Consider the following 19,594-nt stretch of genomic DNA (forward strand, 5'->3'; position numbering starts at 1 on the left):
TGATAGAATAGTACGTAGTTTCCCATGGCAAAGCTCTTGGTAAACGCTGAAGAATAGTAACTACCTTATGTGTATATTTCAAGGTGGTAGATCTACTAGTATCCATGTGTAGGTCTGCGTTGGAATCTCCTAGAAAAGTTGTCATTTTTGAGCCATATCCTTCTGTGGTGGATCCAAATGATCCTCAGATGTTGGCGTTCAACCCCAGGGTAAGTAGTTACCCCACACCAATCAAAAAGCCTGCTTTACACCGTGATGGCAACTTTAGCCTCATTGGTTTTCTTCTTTCTCTTTCAATCTCTGTCTCATTAAACACACCCGTGATTATTTTAAGCTTACTGTATATTTTTTGGGGATTCTGACTTACCACCTTCTAACTTTAAGAATCCTGTGTAGAGGGATACATCTTCCTTTTACTATTTATTTTCACTCCGTCCCTGTCCTCTTCTCCCTCGCCAACTATCTGAAATTCATCAAAGTTGAATTCTTGCTAGTAACGGACTCGCATCCTTAAGAAGGCAAGACACTTCCAATGACCTTAGTTTCTAACCTAGTGAGAAATTTTGTATAGCCATAGGTATATCAAATTTCCTAGAAAGAATTTTTCTTCATGATGCGGCAACGGGGCCACCTGTGTGTGCTAAAAAAATGAATTGTCAGTTGAGTACATGTTGTTATTTGTTGGTTGTCATACCCTTTTGGTGACAATTTCTAATCAGAAGAAAATAAAAGAAATTTTTCAAGTAGAGAAAAAGAAAATTTTTTCTACTTTGGAAAAATTCTATCATTATATTCATTATGGCTAATATTTTAGTGGTAGGGCCCTGAATCGGGAGCTATGTATTTCTAGATCTTTCTCCAACAAGCTGACCATGATTTTATGTGCTTGTATAAGAACCAGCGTTGTTTCCTTCTGTTGTTAATTCAAGTTTTAAATTCTATATAATCGAGAGCTTACTACAGTCTTTTCCTTCATGTACATAAAACAGGCATTACTTTTAGATTGAACTGAATAGAAAATCCATGTAAGAAATAGCATGTTTGTCTAGCAGTGTAGATTTTCAAAGACTGTAACTGAACATCACTTTGTATTTTTTTATTAAATAGAAGAAGAATTATGATCGAGTAATGAAAGCCCTGGATAGCATAACATCCATCAGAGAAATGACACAGGTAAGTATGTCAGTCTTATGAACTGTGGCAGTTTGGTTTTGCTTGAACAAAGTTGTATGTTAAAACTGAGAGGATTAGTCATGTAGTGAAATGTAGATTTTTCCACTACATAGGGTATGATTATAATCATTAAAATATTATAGTTTATTAGGATGTTTCAATTAGATTACACAAATACATTGATGGGCTAGCAGTTGGAAGGATAATTGCATATTTGCAGTGCTAATAGTTTGATCTCAGACTGGAGCAGGGACCTTGAACACAGGTGGATATATCAGATGTTTTAAGGTGGTGGTTAAATTTGGTGCCACCTTCTTGGGATATTAATTTTAATTAACAACAGTAATTTAAGCACATTATTTTATATTAAAAATTAGGTATCCTTTGCAATGCCATGTTTGTTTAAATATTAGGGGAACAACACAGGATCTGAAAGCCACTTTGCAAGATGCCAAACTCTCTGAAAGCGCCGGTTTGTTCTTTGAGTCAGTAAGCGGGCTTTGATAAAAAAAGTTCGATGAGCATGAATCAAAGTTTGTTTCAAAAAAAATCTACCACATTGCTGTGCTGTAGTGCAGTATATTCTTATTGTGTTGAATTAGGAAGGCTTTACACTGTGCAAGTTGTGGAAAGCTGTTTAAACCTCATCATTATACAGAGAAGTTGACCATCGTAAACACACAGCAGCAGCGCACGGGATCTGCACAGCTTGTCTGCAGTGATTTCAAGATGTGCATGGCTGCAGGAACCCTTGAGGTGTTAGGATCAAGAGAACCCTCAGTCACTGGCTTTTGCCACTGAAAGAACAGATTTTTTTTTTCTTTTTTTGCCCCAGGGCCCACCAAACTGTGCGAATCCCTCCCCACTTTCCCAGAGCCTCCTCAGCTCCCCTATTGGAAGAAAGTATTCCTTAAGAACATTTTCCACTTCTAGTTTTGGTTCTTGAGTCTTATTGTCATTATTCACTCATGCAATTGAATGTATATTCATTTATTCAGCAAATAAAATGTGTCAAACTATAGTCTATAAGATAGTCTTCAATTTAATGATGTGGTTTGCTCAAAAATCACCCTCCCTTCTGTTTTTTCGTGTCTGAACCCTCTCTGTGTTATTTGAATTATTTTTCAAACAAACAGTTCTTATTTGTAGTAAGAATGAAAGCAATGTATATATATATATATATATACACATATATATGGTTTATATATATATATAGTTTTAATGTGGAAGGAAAAAAATAAAACATTACTGCGACAGCTTTCATGAAGATAAACATTGTTCTGTCATCAAGTATAGCATATTTATGCTATACCCTAGACCCAGGTCATTTTTGAGTTTAAAAATAGCTGTAAACCCTGAATCTGAAATCAGCCATATGCTAAAAATTGCTGCCTTTATTCTGCATCGTGTGTAAGCTATTTTAACAGCAAGCAATGTAGATGGCCAAAAGGCAACCCAGGAAACTAGGGGCCGAAGTTATGTAAGTTGCTTGTCAATGCTACGGCCTGTGACCTTAGACAAGTTGTTTAATGGCCCGTTGTCTCAGTGTCTTCATGGACAAGGTGGAACTAGTCACTTGCACCCTTTCCCAGGGTGTCATCCCTGAGCATGCTGTCAGGTTGCACTGCATCAGAGTGTTTAAACTTCTACAAGTAAATGAGATCATACTGTCTTATTTTCTGACATGTACTGCCATATACACGGTCCTAAATTGGCAAAGAGAATGTGATCTTTGCTCTGTGAAGTGCTTAATTGAATAATTCCATTAGATGTTCTCTCTCTCTCTTTTTTAACATAAGTGATGTCTGATTTTCTTTGGTGTACATTGGTCTCTTTAGCCACAAGCATGAGTGGTAGTTATCATAGGTTCTGTGTTATTAGTTAAAAATTGAAAATGGTCACTGTCGCACATGCCCAGGACACTGCCAGAGGTTTTCAAACTGCTGCAGTAAGGGAGAGATACTACAACAAGCTAAGTTCAACTCCAGCTAAGGCAGAGGGTCTGTGGTTTCTAAAGCCAGGCAAAAGGAACCAGAAAGGGCCATCGGAAATAGAAGAAGGGGATGAAAAGAGGGGACATAGGCAGCTATGTGCAAATGGATAAGCACAGAAGAGCTTAAGTGCAGAGTTACTGAAAATGATTTAGCAAGACGGATTGGCACAATGTATGCACTGCGGCTAGGCAGCCTTGCATTTTTTGAACAGCATCTCACCTGGGTACCTGCACACAGGCTTGTGGAGAGGGAGGGTTTACTTTTAGTGACAGGATCTGGTGAGAGTGGAAGCCAAGCTAGCATTTGGTCAATTCTGTAGTACTCAATCAAGTCCTTTGCATCGCATGGCCACCCACAGTCCGTGTTAGCCTGTTGGCCACCACTTAATCTTGCTCTTAACTCTTTTCATGAAAAGCACACGTTGAATGTAGATCAGGCATACCACTTCATCTGATGTTCCTTTTGTAGAAAAAGAAAGATGAATTTTAGGGAAAAATCCGAGTATATGATGATTGGGTTTCTTTTTTTTTCAGGCACCATATCTGGAAATCAAGAAGCAGATGGATAAACAGGACCCCCTTGCACATCCCCTATTGCAATGGTACATAATTTCAGTTTTCCTCCTAGTGAGAACAACATATTTTTCCATTGCCTATTTTAAAGAAAGAAAAAAACAGAAAGGAGAAAAGGGCTATTTTACAGGCCCTGCAGTGCTGCAGTTCCATGCGACTGCGAGAACTGGTGATTGTACAATCCAAGAGTCCTTAATGACTCTCCCTCTAATTAAAACTCGTACATCATAAGGGGAAGAAAATGCTGTCATAGGCACTAGCGGGGACATGCGGTGCATTTGACAGCAGTTTGTTCACAGTTCTGAAAGACATGATTAACTAGATTACGTGCTGAAGGCATTTTAGTTCATTGGATTTTCTAATTCAGTGAAGGCCAAATGATGGAAAGTCACTATTTCGTCCATTATACCTGAAAAAATCTTCCTAAAATAATGCTTTGTGTATTTTGCTTCACACACAATATATCTAATTAGTTCTGCAGATTTTGTACTTTTTCATTGTGGGCCTGATGAGCAAAATAGCAGTATTCCAGCCTGGATTCTAAAACTAAAGTTCAACCATAATTGGGAGAAGTGGTTTGGAAACTCAGTTTGCTCTGAGGCCTGTGTCCTGCTTGCAGACTGAAAGCAATGGCATCTCCTTAACATAGAAGGGGTTTCATGTACTTGTCTCCTTGAAGTGACTGAAAACTCAAAGATTATGAAATGTACCATTGTTGTTGGACAGGAATAAAAACATAAAGATTTTAAGAGATTGATCTGATTGAAGCCATATAGCATGCTGTTGGGAGAAAATCTCTAAAAAAATAAATGCAAAGGTGAAAAGGAAAAAACAGTTTGGTTTCCTTAAGATTCTGACTACTTTAGTCAAAAATTTGTAATACACATTTAATTAATTAAAAATAATCACTACTGAATTTAATTTCAAGAAAGATAAGTTTCAATCATTTGACAATTCACAAGAAAAACTTCAGATGTTTTTGGATTATATGTTTAACTGATGGATCACTTTAATTTCAGGGTGATTTCAAGTAATAGGTCACATATTGTGAAACTGCCAGTGAACAGGGTAAGTTGCTTTTGTCCCGTCTGCGTTTGGAAGTAGCAGGCTGTCTTAGCATTTGGAAGAACTGACTAACTCCTATGATATTTGGGTAGCCTCTCCAAGAATTGAAATAAATCTAGTTTAAGTCTAAGGCTTCAATTGGAAATTGCCATTTGTGTACCAGCTCTATGCCTTTCAAAAATGTCAAATTCAAATTCAGGCTGCTGCCTTGGACTTTGAGGTGAATAAAAATATCAGTATGAGAAAATTTAGTCATTGCACAAGTAATAGAAAGAAACCTATCTGAAGGTTGACCACAAATTAGTAGGCTTTTCAATTGTCAGATTCAGTGATGACAGATTTCCAATTTTTTTTAATATCTGAAAAGAAAATGTCTCATGACACACTATGATATTCATAAACTTAAAAAAATAAGAAAGCAATGGATTCAAAATTTTTTTAATCATGTCCCTAGAGCACCTAAAATACGTGTTTCTGAGATTCTTAGGTACAATGCAATATTGAATTATATTCCTGTATAAGCATATTCCCAGGTCAAAGGTAAACAGTACTAAGTAAACAAACTAAGGTTTGTCAAGCAATTAATTCAAAAAGTTTAGTTTTAATTTATTTCTATGGCAAAAGAGGAAAACTATACTTGTATGCAGGTGGTTTCTAATGTTACAAATGGATGCTACAAAAGTATAATGATAATGCTTACGATTTTAGATCTTAACCAACTCTATTACTGCTTGGCAAACTTCATCGTGTTCCCTCCCTTGAATGGGTATTGTATACTTAGGGAATTTAGTAATAAAAGTCTTAAATAAATAAATAAATATATATATATATCTCTAATATATGTCTTAAGCCAGTGAAATTAGGAATTGTCATCAGCCTGCTCATCTGTTTGTTACATGTGACACCCTTTCTTTTGACAGCAACTCAAGTTCATGCATACTCCACATCAATTCCTTCTCCTTAGCAGTCCACCAGCCAAAGAATCCAATTTCAGAGCTGCTAAAAAACTCTTTGGTAGCACCTTCGCATTTCAGTGAGTATAACTTACTGTTCAGGGGGAATATGCTCCACCCAGTCTTCCAGAAACGTGTGGGAAGAAAACACTGTCTATGGGTAATTGGTCAGTAGTGTTTGCTAGTCTGCTATTTGTCACTGGGTTTGGAAACAGCCTGCGGAAGGCGTCCCAACTTGGCACCCTTGGACAGCTCTACACTGACTTGCTTTTTCCTTTCTCTTGTGTTTTTTTTTTTTTCCAGTGGCTCACACATTGAAAACTGGCACTCAATCCTGAGGAATGGTCTGGTAGTTGCTTCTAACACACGACTGCAGGTAAATGTTCTCAATGCTGTAAAAAGATCTAATTATTCTTCAGTCCTGAGGCTCACCAAGAACACCTGGTGTTACACATTTACGTGCAAACAGAAAAGCATGTGAGCTTCAAGATAGTCAGCAGACTTTTCAAGAAGCCTCAGTAGTTTTCCTCCACAAAATAAATGTAGTAGAATTGTTGTACAGTTATGCTCAGAAGTTATTACACATGAAAAACAGGAGTTGAGTTCCCTATAAGTAAGTGGTTAAAACCACAGTTCAGACCTAAGTAGCTGAACATATGCAAGCACAAATAAGACTTTGTAGGCATTCAGATTAGTCCAAAATACATTTCTTCGGTGCTGCACGTCAGTATGAATGCATTCAGAAAAGAAAATATGATCATTTTCAAAGCAGAGATTGAATACTAACAAGCAACACTGTAGCTGCTGCATTGCAGGCACTATGGGCAAACAGGTATGGGTTGATGCCCTTCGCTTGCACACTCCACTTCACTCACATAGCCGAGTCTTTACTTGAAGGTGTAAGGACATCCAGAAATGACACACTCAGCCCAATCATCTACCTGTGCTAGATGTCACAACACAGAGGCTTCACACGTGACAGAATGAAATTAAATACTCCTTCGTTTTTCAATCCATCAGTATTCAGTTCACACACATGAGATGGGAGGGCCCTAGAACACAGCGGCTAATTAGAGAGAAGTCTAGTTGTTCCAAACGTTATTGGTTGAAGATGTTTACTTAACAAAATTCCTTGTCACTTGAAAAATTTAAAGATTATATGAAGAAACCCTGAGTAAAACACTTGTGTTTAAGCTTGTAGATTTAAAAAAAAAAGCCATTTATGTCTTAGCCAGTTTTGTTTTTAAAATTTTAAGTTCATTAAGATAAAAATCAACTAGAGTAAGTTGTGGTAAGTGACTCTTTTTGTCTCTGATAAGGTGGAAAACATTTATCAAGAATCCTTCTTGCCCCAGCTATCATTTTTCTTGTATCAGCATCCTCTGAATTTTAAGTACAAGGATATTAGTACTATTTTCAAAGTAGGCCTTGGAAGAGGAACACTTTCATTTTTCTGAGACTTAATGTTCCAACATGAAACTAATTACCTTCTGCTGTAAAATATTAACATTGAAAGCACCGTCTGACCTCTCATTTTCCACATGTTCCCATTTTAGCTCCATGGTGCGATGTATGGAAGTGGGATCTATCTTAGTCCAATGTCAAGCATATCATTTGGTTACTCAGGTAATCCTGTATTTCATTTACAGCATCAAATTTCTTTGTTGTTGTTGCTGCTAGCTACTCCAGACACAGTTTTTTTGTAAAGTGCCTGAACTGTATTAGATGTACTGTATCGAATTACTTTACTTCGTGTCAAAAGCAAAAACAAAGCTCAAATGCCTAGACTCATTTTACAATAATTCCCTTAGCACGTAAGATGAAATGTCTTTTGTCAAATAAAATTAACCTATTTTAAAATGTCTGCATTGATTGTTCCACAAGTAAGTACTAAGAATATAGAATTGTGCACAGTATCTGAGGACACATAGCTCTATGTAATCAGGGTAATTGATATTTAGTCAGGTAAGAAGTTAGTGAGACACAAACACTACCTTTGGATTCTTGGATCTATTGAGAAGTTTGAACTTATGGGTAGTTAGACGGAATCCCTCTAAAGGATCCAGCTTATTGACAACTCCCTGTTCGTATTTTGGCGAGGAGGTGGGACACAACCTCTTGGTGTAAATAAAAGCATGTCGGGAGAGGAAGCTTGTACAGATCAGGACGTAGAAAGAACGGTCGCCAAGTAGGATTCATTAACCATGGGTGGTAGAATGTATAATACTTTATTCCTTATGACTTTTCACATTTTTGGAATATTTTGCAAGGACCATTTTGATTTGTCTAACAATTAACCTCTTCGTCTAAATATAGAGTAATTACGTTCAATGGAAAGAGATTTATTTTTTTAAACACAGTCTTCCAAGAGAAGCCAGTGGAAAGTTTATGTGCTTTCCTGGAGTCCCTGGTTTAGTGCACTGTTCTTCACACTTTATTTTTTATTTTGAATGGGTTAGAGAGAAAGAGAGAGGAAGAGAGAGATTGATTCTGTTCTCCTGTCTACCTCCTGACTGAGCACAATGGTCAGGGCTGGGCCATGCTGCAGCCAGCATCCAGCAGCCTCATCTGTGTCTCCCACAGTGGTGGCAGGGGCCAAAGAGATTTGGAGCATCTGCCGCTTCTTTCTCAGACTATTAGTGAAGCCTCTGGAATCTGAGCCACTCCAAGCAGGGGAGGCAGTATTTCAGGCAGCAGCTTTACCTGCTTTGACATGGCACCAACCCCATCCTTCACACTGTACGTGTTATTGTTTTCGCACATTATCCTCATGTTTATGTGTGTGCGTGTGCTTCTGTGGTTCTATGGTCACAAATTCAGTATAAAATAAAATACTCTCACAGGTCTAAAAGCAGTAAACCAGAGCTAGTGGTTCTATAGTGATGCAACAGTAAAACTGGCATACTGTCAAAAGAAACTAATAATGAAAAAAGCTACAACCAAATGCTGATAATCTTCCTAATTAGAAGGTTTATAAGTTATAGTCAGGAAAAATTACAATGGAAAATACATAATGAAAAATTTCAAGAGTACTTATTCTGAGGATTATTAAAGTAGCTACTGCTGCATAACCAACTGCCCTAACCTTACTCAAGCATATGTAAAGATTGTGTGGGTCAGGAATCCGGATATTTCCTGGATAGATGGTTCTTTCACCTTTCAAGAGCCCGTGCGATAAGTCCAGCTTGGTGGCAGGACTACGCTGGCAAGTGTTAGCCTGACTCACAGGCCAGGCACCAAGGAATTGAACTGATTAACCAGCCTCCTGTAGGTGCCCTGTGCTATGTGTAGAACCCAAAGAAGCTGGATTTCTTGCCTTAATCTTTCCAGTGTGCTAAAAGCATCAGATGGATTTGATCCGACATTTTCCAACCCAGATTGAGAAGTTAAACGACACGGCAGTCATGAAGCCTTCCGTATGGAATGTGTAGGGTTAAACCTCATCTCTTAGAGAACGAGGCAAGTCACATTGTAACAGCTCATACTGGTTGCAAACTACCAAGGCTGTGACCTTGAGAGTGCACACACCCAAAGTAACACTGTAGAAGGAATATGAACAAGATAAGAGATAAAAAAAAATAGCAAGAAGGAAGCAGCACTTAAAATGAAGAGTATAAACCTTACGAAAACGACACTAAATAAATATTATTAAAAGCTGGTTTAAATAGCGCCTGGGTATGGATGAGCAGGGAAACACGACAGAGCACCACGCACTGTGATTTTCTGCAGAATGTTATCGGTTGTGCAGACGCTTTCGTTGGGAAAGGACTTAGGAGAATTACAAGCTGTGTGAGTAGATGTAAAATTTTGTCTGCGTGGATGTGCGTTGATCTGGGGAGAAGCTGTAGCTTTCGTCCCATTCTTGAAGGGCTGGCTCTTGTCCTAAACAGACGGTGAAGTCCCCAACACTCGGAAAGGTGTCTGCATAATTGATTTAGAGACTGAAAATGGAAGGGTTGGAAAGCTGAGTATCCGCCCCCGAATATGATGCCTAGGATTTCAGAAATCCTGAGCCTGTTCCTCACCCCATGTGCATCCAGCTCTGTGTACATTTTTGGCAATGCCTATGCCTTTTTTTTTTTAAGATTTTTTTTTTCTTTATTGGAAAGTCAGATTTACAGAGAGAAGGAAAGACAGAATGACAGAATGAAAGATCTGTCCACTGGATCACTCCCTAAGTGGCTAGTGGCTGCAAAGACTGGAGCTGAGCTTATCCAAGGCCAAGTGCCAGGAGCATCTTCCAGGTCTCCCACACGGGTGCAGGATCCCAATGCTTTGAGCTGTCTTCTACTGATTTCCCAGGCCACAAGCAGGGGGCTGGATGGAAAATAGAGCAGCCAGCATGTAAACCAGCACCCGCATGGTATCCCACCACATATGAGGTGAGGACTTTAACCACTAGGCTACTGTGCCAGACCCAATGTCAAGACTTTTAAATGATTAGAAAAAAAACATTAATAAACAGGCTTTATCCCTCATTATTAAGCCATGTATTGCAATGACAAAAAAAAGCAGCACATAGCTCAACAATTGGTGTGATAGCAGATGAACAACTTTCTAAATTTTTGTTGTTTTTTTCCATGATACCTTTGTGTAGGTATAGGGCTTTCCCCCATTTTATCCCTTTTCTCCTTCCTTTAAGCTCCTTCCCACCATTTTGCCTCATATTATTACAATAATATAATCTTTTAGTCACAGCTATAAGTCTAACATTCTGCTGTTCAAGTGCATCATGGTATTGTAGGTATAAACAAATATATATGCCTTTCAAACAAATAAAACAAATAATTTTTAAAAGGAATAATGGCAATAGCACCATTAAAACTTGTGATTATCACAGGCCAAAAATGTTGAATTTCTTAGAAAGCTTGTAAATTCTACGCAGATTTAACTACACATCAACAATTTCCAAAGTTAACTTCCAGTGGAAATATAATTTTCTGACATTTGTTCTTATTCTAACCCCTTATCCATCTGCCAACCAGATGGTAAAAATGAAAATTAGGTTCCGAAAGCTGTATAAAGCCAAATGTTAAGAATAATTTTCTAGTTACATTAATATTATGCCAAATGATTTCTATCCTTGGTTTCACTGCAAAGAAAATTAAACCGAGATTTTCATTTCCTAACCCACTTAGTTCTTGCAAAGCCCACTGAGCTCCAAGTCTAAGTATTGAAGGCGTGATCCTTGCTCCCTCAGGGACTTCCCTCTAATCCCATACCATCCAACTCCTGCCTGGAGTGGAACTGGAGTGTCCCGGAGAATGGATTGTGCTTTCAGCTGTACCGTACAAGCTGGTCCCTCACTTGTTATTTTGCTAATGTTTTCAGGGATGAACAAGAAGCAGAAGGTGTCTGCCAAGGACGAGCCAGCTTCAAGCAGTAAAAGCAGCAGTGCATCGCAGGTGTTGTAGCAATCCAGATGACTGCCTCGGCTTAGTGAACTGTGACCCCGTTAGCCAGCGAGACTTCCATAAACACACAGGCTGTTCAGTTCTTTGCAATCTATCTTAAGTGGCCATTGCTCATAACGGAATAAAAAGCATCCCCAAGTATAACTGAATTGCATCTCGACAGTAATTATCAAGCTGATATTTACTGATTATCTACTGTAATTCCAGAGACGCTGGGGTACAGTGAGGAGCAAAACAGAAGATATTTTAATCCTCTTGGATCATAGAGTTTATGGAAGGGATATAGGCAAATTAAGTATATTTTAGGTACAATACAAGATGATGGTAAATATTATGAAAAAAAAAGTCAGAGAAGAAGAATGTTTACTGATAGCGAATGAATGCAGATATGGTGATAAAGGTTAAACGCAATGACGGAGACAGGAGCCTCTTGAAAGGCGTGATGGAGGTCATCTTTGAACCCTATGTCACTTCAGGAAAAATTCTAGACAGAGAGAAAAGTGGTTAGAAATCTCATGTTTCACAGAAAGCAAGTATATTCCAGGCAAATTAGAAATCAAGATGATAACTAGTAATTACACTTGGACAAAAGAGTGTAATTAATTTAACATCTAAAGACAAAATAAAAGCACTCAGTATTTTCTATGTGAGGTATTTCTGAAAATCTCCGTAGCTTAGTAAATAATGCTGTAAAATAGTGTTGGTTTGTATGCTTAGATTTTCAAGAATAATAAAAGTTAGTATTTGAAAAGATCATGGCAAATTAATTCTGTCTACCTTGAAGATGTCAATCTTCTGGTAAAAATGGCGTCATGATTTTGAGTTTTTCTTTTGAGTAAGAAAATATTGAACTCTTATTTAGCATTTTTTAAGTTCGCCTGATAATTGTTCAATAATTGACATACAGAAGTTGATACCACAAAAGTAACTTGGTTTTAAAAGACTTCAAAGATATTAATGCCAGTCTAGATAGACTTTTTGTTTTTTCTTTTGGAGTTATTACACCAACTACTATTTGGTAGTGATACGCAATATTTTTCGTTCATTACTGCACTATTTTCATTATCATTTTTAAATTCTTTTGAAATTTAGTCACAGAAGAAAGGACAGCAATCCCAGTTTCTGCAGAGCCGTAACCTAAAATGCATAGCCTTATGTGAAGGTGAGTGGGATGCTTACAGAGCGCATGGTGCTATCTGTCAGATATGCATAAAGAACCTGAATGTGCTTACAGAGTGCTCACAAGGGAAGGGGGAAAATATTTCTCCTTCTTCCCATCTTGAAGTGCATAGACAGAAAACAAGTATAATAAAGATCATGACGGTTAAACTGTGATTGTCAAATTGGCATTTCAAGTTTTAATCCTGCAGCTATGTCAGAGTGGTAGATTATATCTGGTGCTTACCTCTGTGGCTAACGCGCTATCATCTCCCAATGTTGTTACTGAGATATTGAAATATTTTAAAGAGAACCAAGCAGTGAGAAGACACCTGGATCGTTTTTTTTGTTTTGTTCTGTTTTTGTTTTTATGTAGTTTTTATTTTTTCTGTCCAGTTACTTTCCTTCCTTTCTGTACTTAGGATAGAAAAATGTATAGGTGGTTGGCACAGTCAGGCACACCTTGTTCTTGCCTTAAAATCTGATTTTTGTTGAAAACCGTTTATCCTTCTGCTGTGAGGAGTTTCAGGAGCCACTGTCGAATGTTTTGTAAGCCTTCAGTGCAGTTACAGAGGACACCGGGTCACAGCCTACAGTAATTCTCAAGTCATGATCTATTTGCTTGTGATAACACTCAAGTGACTCACTGACTAATGTGATCCCAGTTGTGATTCTGGCAGTAAAATAGTTACATGGCCCTTGATGGCTTTCATTCTCATTTCTGGATCACTAATGAGGTTAACAGTTTGTCCGATTTTCACTTCTGTATTTGTTTTGTTTTTAGCTTTCAAGGAAGGCATACAGCTGCCTGGAAAAGGCTGGAATCGCTTTTCATTGTTGTTAATTTTGTCTTCCACTCACAGTGATCACCTCGCCTGATCTGCATAAACATGGAGAGATATGGGTTGTCCCCAACACTGATCACGTGTGCACACGATTCTTTTTCGTGTAAGTGAAATGCTCCAATGTTTACATGACTGTCTTCTCCACAAACGCCTCGGCAGTGTACAGGTTGTCAGTTGATCACATCACTTGCTGAAATGTTGCAGTTATGTAAGAGACAATGAGGCAATTTCCTTCTGTTGTCGTATTTGAAATTATATATATATATATATTTGAATGGAAATTATATACATATAATTGAAATATGTATATATTTCTAATTATATGTATATGTTATATGTAAACACCTATATTGGGATGAAGGGATATTTACTACATAAAAGGATTTCTGTATAATAGAAAGCTAACTTTGTATTCATTTAAGGTTTTGTTTTACACTTTAACAGAAAATTTTTAAAAAAAATGATGAAAAGCTATTTGAGAAAAACAGAAAAGCATGCTCTTCTTATACTCAGATTTTTTTCAAATAATACAAAGTAAAATTATCTTAAGGTAATAATTTCCATTGTTCTATAAGCACGAATGCGGTTTTATTCTTTTCTGTGCACTATAAGGGGAGAGGAGAGTTAGGAAGCAAAACTGATGAGATTCAGAACACGTCGGAAGGGGAAGCCATTCACTCCTTTCAAATTGGAACCGTGAGTTCCCCGCTGTCGGAGAGATGGAATCGCACGGTTCTGCTTGGTGTTCCTTCCTAGTGCGGAGGGGGAGAATACACTGATGGGAACAAAGTGGGTGGTCACATGCAAACTCAACTTTCATTCCTTTTCAATTTTAAATTTTTTAAGATTACATAATCCTTGATGTTGTACAGCAGCTTTGCCTGGCGACTATAGTGAGAATTAATGTATTTTTCCGGTGTAGCTACATGAGATAAAGATATTAAAAATTAAAATAACTTCTGTACTTGTCTGATTTCCAGAGCTGAGATAATAACAGCTATTTAATATCCTAATTACATTCTTTCCAACAAAATAAACACAGAATGAGAAACATTAAGGATACAATTATAGGAAACAGACTGGTGTGTATCAGAGGAAATTGGAAGTAAAAAAATACATATTTTTAATACTTAATATGTTTTAAATTTACTTTCATTGTAACTGAAATAGAGAAAATAGTGGTTCTATCTAGTGATTAATTCACCAAATGCCCATAACCGCCAGATCCAGGCCAGGCCACAGCTAGAAAACTGGAATTCAACCCCCTACTGGATGGCAGGTGCCTAAGCCAGGATGTGGTACCTCTTATGCTTTGACAAGAAAGTGGATCAGAAGCAGAGTAGCTGGGACTTGGAGCAGTCATTCTGAGAGTCAGGTGTCCGAAGAAGTGACTTTATTTCTGCACCAAATGCCAGCTTCCAAAATACCACTTCTACAGAGAGAGAGAGAAGCATTTGAAAAGTTGGAAAGTTCCAGAATAAACTCAAAGTTATCTAGACAAAATATAACTGAGATGTTATGAGCAGATCTCGCACATGCTCACTGTGTAACATTGGATGCCATCAGTGACCTTGCATCACGTGCCCCGGGGCATGAACACATAACCAGAGCAGTAAGGTTTTGTCAGAAGGCCCAGAAGATGTGTGCTAAAGCAGGGGGATGTAAAATCACACGTGAGTACTCTGTTCTGGTCACGTAGAACAAAAATATTCCTGCAGAAGAATAGTGATTTTAGAGTTATGAACAGCAATTTCCTATTGGCAGCTTTCCTAACTAAGCTAAAATGAGAAGAAGGCAATTCATGATTGGTCAGAATGGTTGAGGAAAATTATCTAGGTCTTCCTCTTGCTTCCCACTCGTCAGGGTCAAGCTGCCTCTAGACCAAAGGAAATCCAGAGTCAGTGGATTGGAACATCCTGCCTATTTGAAGTGACAGTCTATATGCTCAGAAGATGAGGCATTCATTGATTCAGAGCAGAAATATGTATAAATAAATTGTTTCCATATTTTCACTGCTAAATAAATTTAAGCGATGTATTTCCTCCCCAAAGACCGGTAATTTGAAAACAGAAAGGAGCTAATTGAATAGTCCATCTACAGAAAACAGGGCAGACCATGTTCAAGTACCTGAATCAAGAATTCCTGTCCAGATCTATTTTTATTTTTCTAGCGGTAGCTCACGTATGTAGTATTCTTCCGTGAGATCCCCGTCAAATGTGCTCTATTTTCCTGTGTGGCTATAGCTGTTGCCAGAGCTTCCAGTTAAAGCTTATGTATCATGTCTGGCTCTCACACGAAGTTGTAGATTCCTAAAGGCGACTCCTTCTGTTGTCTCCCTTCAGCATGTTACCCAAGATTTAATGCTTACTTGCTTCTTGGTAAATTTTTAATAAATGCACAAAGATAGAAAGGAAAATATTTTGGATTGTGTATGTTTTTTTATTTGAGGTCACATCAAAGTTTGAAATGTATCTAAAGAGACAAATACAAGAAAAATGTGTAAAATCCTAACTCTAGAATAAGTGAGATTAACATAAATATTTAATCAGGACTTGTTGAAATATAAACACAATTCAATTGGTCCTATTATCAGAGAACAACTTATTATTATTATTATTTATTTAAGTTAGAGGATAGAATCATCAATCACCTCCCAGGGCAGGAATTTCAGTGTGACATTCGAAGTGATGATATGATCGGGAAACTTTGCTGTATTCCTAGTCTATAATAAATCCAATTTCTCTACAATCCAAATCTTAGCAATCTTCAGCAGCTGTTTGCTTCCTAAAAGATAAAGACCAAGTTTAAAATGAAAAGACTTCCCAGCCCTTGACTCCTTCTTGAGAACCATTGCCCTGCAAGGTCAGGGGGACTCGTCCCCAGCCTCATGGCCTTCCGTTTTCTATTGCTCACCATTTTTCACCTGGAGACACATTACTATTCACAGCCTGGGCAGGAAACTGATTTTTCTCACCCTTTTTCTTCTTGCTTTTTCATGAAGTTTGGGTTCTGTTTTCCACTCCATCCCCTCAAAACTATTCATTTAATTCTCTTCCTCTTAAAAATTCATGCATGCATCCTGTGCTTCCACAAAGTTCCCTTGACTTCCTAGTGCTTCTCCTCCAGGTACGTCCACAATGCCCTGGGCCTGTGTTATCACTGCATCATTCCTTACTGTTTGTTTGATTGTCTTCATTTGTCTGTATACTCCAGGAGGTCAGCAGCCAGATGACTCATGTAGCTAGCTTTTCCTCCCTAGCACAAGTCTGGGCAGGTGAGTCAGAACAAAGGAAATGCACACATTGTGATGGCTTGAAGAGAGAGTATTGGCCTTAAAACACATTCTGATACTTTAAAATCTGCATATGAGAATGTAACTCATTATTTATAAGCAAGAAACACTTGTATGGCTTTCAAAGTTGATGTAAATAAGAAGATAAGTTATATACCAAAGAATTAAGTGCAATTATTGCCAAAGTGTACAGTATGGACAGTTTTTGTGCTTGAAATCCTAGAAGGTAGCTGTGATATATTCAAGGTTCGTTGTAACCACTATTGTAATGCTGTCAGCAACTCTGGACTCCCAGCCTTAGCAGTTGGATACATAGTAGGTAGTTGCTTCCCACCCCCCCCCGCCCTTTATTATGGTGTTATGCATCATAGCAGATATGTTTGATCACCTCTGGCCAATTTTGTCTTTCAACCTCGAGTTCTAGAGTTTCCTAATGGGTTTTCATGACCGATGGAAAAATATGCCTTTTGTTGAAGACTTCCCACCTTCTGTGTTCCCACTCTGGTTCTCACCCTTGCATTCTGAATTCTGCTCTCTCTACCCACTCTGAGCTTTCGTTGCCTCAAAATACTTTAAATATTTCAAATAACGTGCATCTATTCCCTATTAACTTCTAATGCTTGAGAGCAAACATGTGATGTTTAAGAAAGACAAAATTTTCATTTAATTGAAAATAGGGGCCAGTGTTGTGGTGAAACAGCTTAAGCTGGCGCCTGTGTTAAGCTGTGTTAAGCTGGTGAGCATCCCATATAGACTACTGCCTCATGTCCTGGTTGTTCCACTTTGGGTCCAGCTCTCTGTTAATATGGCTGGGAAAGCAGGGGACAAATGATCCAGGTGCCAACGTCCTGGCACATATATGTGAGACCTGGAAGAAGCGCCTGACTTCTGACTTTAGCCCAGCCCAGTCCTAACCCTTGTGGTCCCATGGGTGGTGAACCAGAGAATGGCAGATTTCTCTGTCCCTCTTGCTCTCCTTGTGACTTTACTTTTCAAATAAATGAATAATGTGTGTGATGTTTGTGACAGCATTGATGGGGTATGATTAGAGAGGCCTTTGAGTTTAGATTACGTAGGAACTGGTATTCTATATCCAAAGTGAGGCAGAGGTCATCTTTTATATCACCTCAGCAAGACCAAGAAGAGTTCCTGTGTAAAACACAGTGGCTAGAGGAGAGACTGTGAGATACGTTATTCCCGTTGTTGAGGTCAGTTTTTCTTGCTACTGTAAGAAATAATTGACATTGTGACTTAGGTTAAAAAAAGAAAGTGTGACTAAGTATAAAAAATTTGCAGTGAGAACAAAATTTTCTATTCTGAAGTAATTAAAAATGCTGGTTTGGGCAACCTAAATCCATTTCAAAACCAATAGCTACATGCAACCTGCAACTTTAAAGTGATTCATTGATATCAATGATAACAAAGGAGCAAACGCAATGGTAACAGGAAAAGAAACAACTTGGGCATAAACAAGAAATGGAAGCAAAAAGACTTGATAATTAATTATGTTTAGCTACAGGGAAGAGCCAAGAATGATGACATGTTTGTATAATTGAATGATAATATATCAAAGTGGAATAAGGATAAAATGAAGCAGAGCAGTCATGGAATGAAAGGTTGAATTTTAATACATCATATTCTTTTATATCTCCTGGAGATTTATAGCTCTAAAATACATAAACATTGGAGATACTGTTCTAGGAATGTGAGTTCATTTTAGCAAGGTAATGATGGCTTAAATTCGGATAAGTAGGTGTGTTGCCTAGAGATTAAGTTAATAGTGTCTCCTAACAGGGTACCTTGGATTCAGTAAATCCAGTTCTGGCTCCTAACTGTAGGTTCCTGCTAAAGTAGACCCTCAGAGCCATCAGTGATAGCTCAACTAGATGAGAGTCACGTGAAAGAATGAAATCCCTGGCTGTACAAGTTGGCTCGGCTCAGTCCTAGCTGTTGCAAGCATTCAGTCTATCACGGGGGAACCATTCACTGGGAGCTCTCTCTGCCTGTCTTCTTCCCTCTCTTAACTTGGAAGAGGTTGAAGTACGTGAGTTTATATCATGAAAATAGGAAAACACTGAAGATTGAATCATGTGTAAAAGTTTCCTTGAAATCAGAGACCAAGGAAAAGAATGCAGTGAGAGATACTAAGAATTAGTAATCAAAGGGCTTACTAAACAAGGAAATGGGAAAATAATATGAACCATCATCAAAAGCTTATGGAAAATGAGTAGTATGAGAAACTGCATGGGTTTCTAAAAAGGCTTGCACTGAAATTAGCTTATTTTTTAACTTCATTTTCCACAAATTTAAAAAATACTCCAGACCTAGTGGCTAAAATCCTCACCTTAAACACACCAGGATCCCACATGGGCATGGGTTCTAATCCCAACAGGCCCCTCTTCCCATCTAGCTCCCTACTTGGGGCCTGGGAAAATAGTCGAGGATGGCCCAAAGCCTTGGGACTCTGTATCCACTTGGGAGACTCGGAAGAAGCTTTTGGCTCCTGGCTTCAGCTCTGGCCATTACGGTCACTTGGTGTGAATCTTCGGATGGAAGATCTTCTCTGTCTCTCTGTATATCTGACTTTGCAATAAAAATAAATCTTAAAAAACACTCTATAGCTTTGAGAAAAGAAGCAATCATGTATGTGTTGCATGCTGAAGTCCTGGGAGGTAGCCCCCTGGATTCACGGATTAGGAAGCTTTTGTCAGTACTTTCCAGTAGGGTAAGAGAGTCTGAAGAAAAGCTGCTTTGGGTGGAAGCAAACACGAGAAGTTAAAGTGTGCTGAAGACATTTCTTATTCAAATGCCGGGTTTAAATTATAAATGTTCTATCAGCATAGCCAATACTTTTATTGAATGCGGTAGGTGTGTTGAAAGTACAAAAAAAAAAAAAAACCTAGGAAAAAATGCAAATTGGGAAACTTTAAGTAAAATTACATGTGAAGAAGCAGAATCTCAAACTGAAGAAGCAGCAAAGTCCTTGGACCTGCCCCTTCCTTCCCACTGTCTGCTTCATTCTGTTGTTGCTAATCTCCTTCTCTTGTTTATAACCTGAATCCTAGAGGAAGTGGCCGACGGTCTCAGCAAAACCCTTGCATCCCTGTAGGGCTGCATCTCCAAGCCAG

At 38.2% G+C, this 19,594-nt stretch overlaps 1 protein-coding gene across 3 annotated transcripts in view; it reads left to right on the forward strand.

The window, feature by feature from the left end:
* The window catches only part of PARP8 (poly(ADP-ribose) polymerase family member 8), a 144,899-nt gene that overhangs the window by 123,523 nt on the left and 1,782 nt on the right, over positions 1–19,594 (forward strand). The window contains exons 17-26 of one of the 3 annotated variants that reach the window (XM_040977522.1): positions 84–209; positions 1,108–1,173; positions 3,701–3,768; positions 4,759–4,807; positions 5,725–5,837; positions 6,061–6,133; positions 7,314–7,383; positions 11,089–11,162; positions 12,264–12,333; positions 13,193–13,277. In XM_040977522.1, the coding sequence (XP_040833456.1) occupies positions 84–209; positions 1,108–1,173; positions 3,701–3,768; positions 4,759–4,807; positions 5,725–5,837; positions 6,061–6,133; positions 7,314–7,383; positions 11,089–11,162; positions 12,264–12,333; positions 13,193–13,277 (794 nt within the window). Of the gene's footprint in view, positions 1–83; positions 210–1,107; positions 1,174–3,700; positions 3,769–4,758; positions 4,808–5,724; positions 5,838–6,060; positions 6,140–7,313; positions 7,384–11,088; positions 11,163–12,263; positions 12,334–13,192; positions 13,278–19,594 lie in introns of all 3 variants that reach the window. The other 2 variants (XM_040977523.1, XM_040977524.1) reach the window with 2 other exon arrangements.

Source organism: Ochotona curzoniae, unplaced genomic scaffold, assembly GCF_017591425.1.
Source record: "Ochotona curzoniae isolate NIBS_2020 unplaced genomic scaffold, NIBS_Ocur_1.0 contig_2754, whole genome shotgun sequence".
Classification (NCBI taxonomy): domain Eukaryota; kingdom Metazoa; phylum Chordata; class Mammalia; order Lagomorpha; family Ochotonidae; genus Ochotona; species Ochotona curzoniae.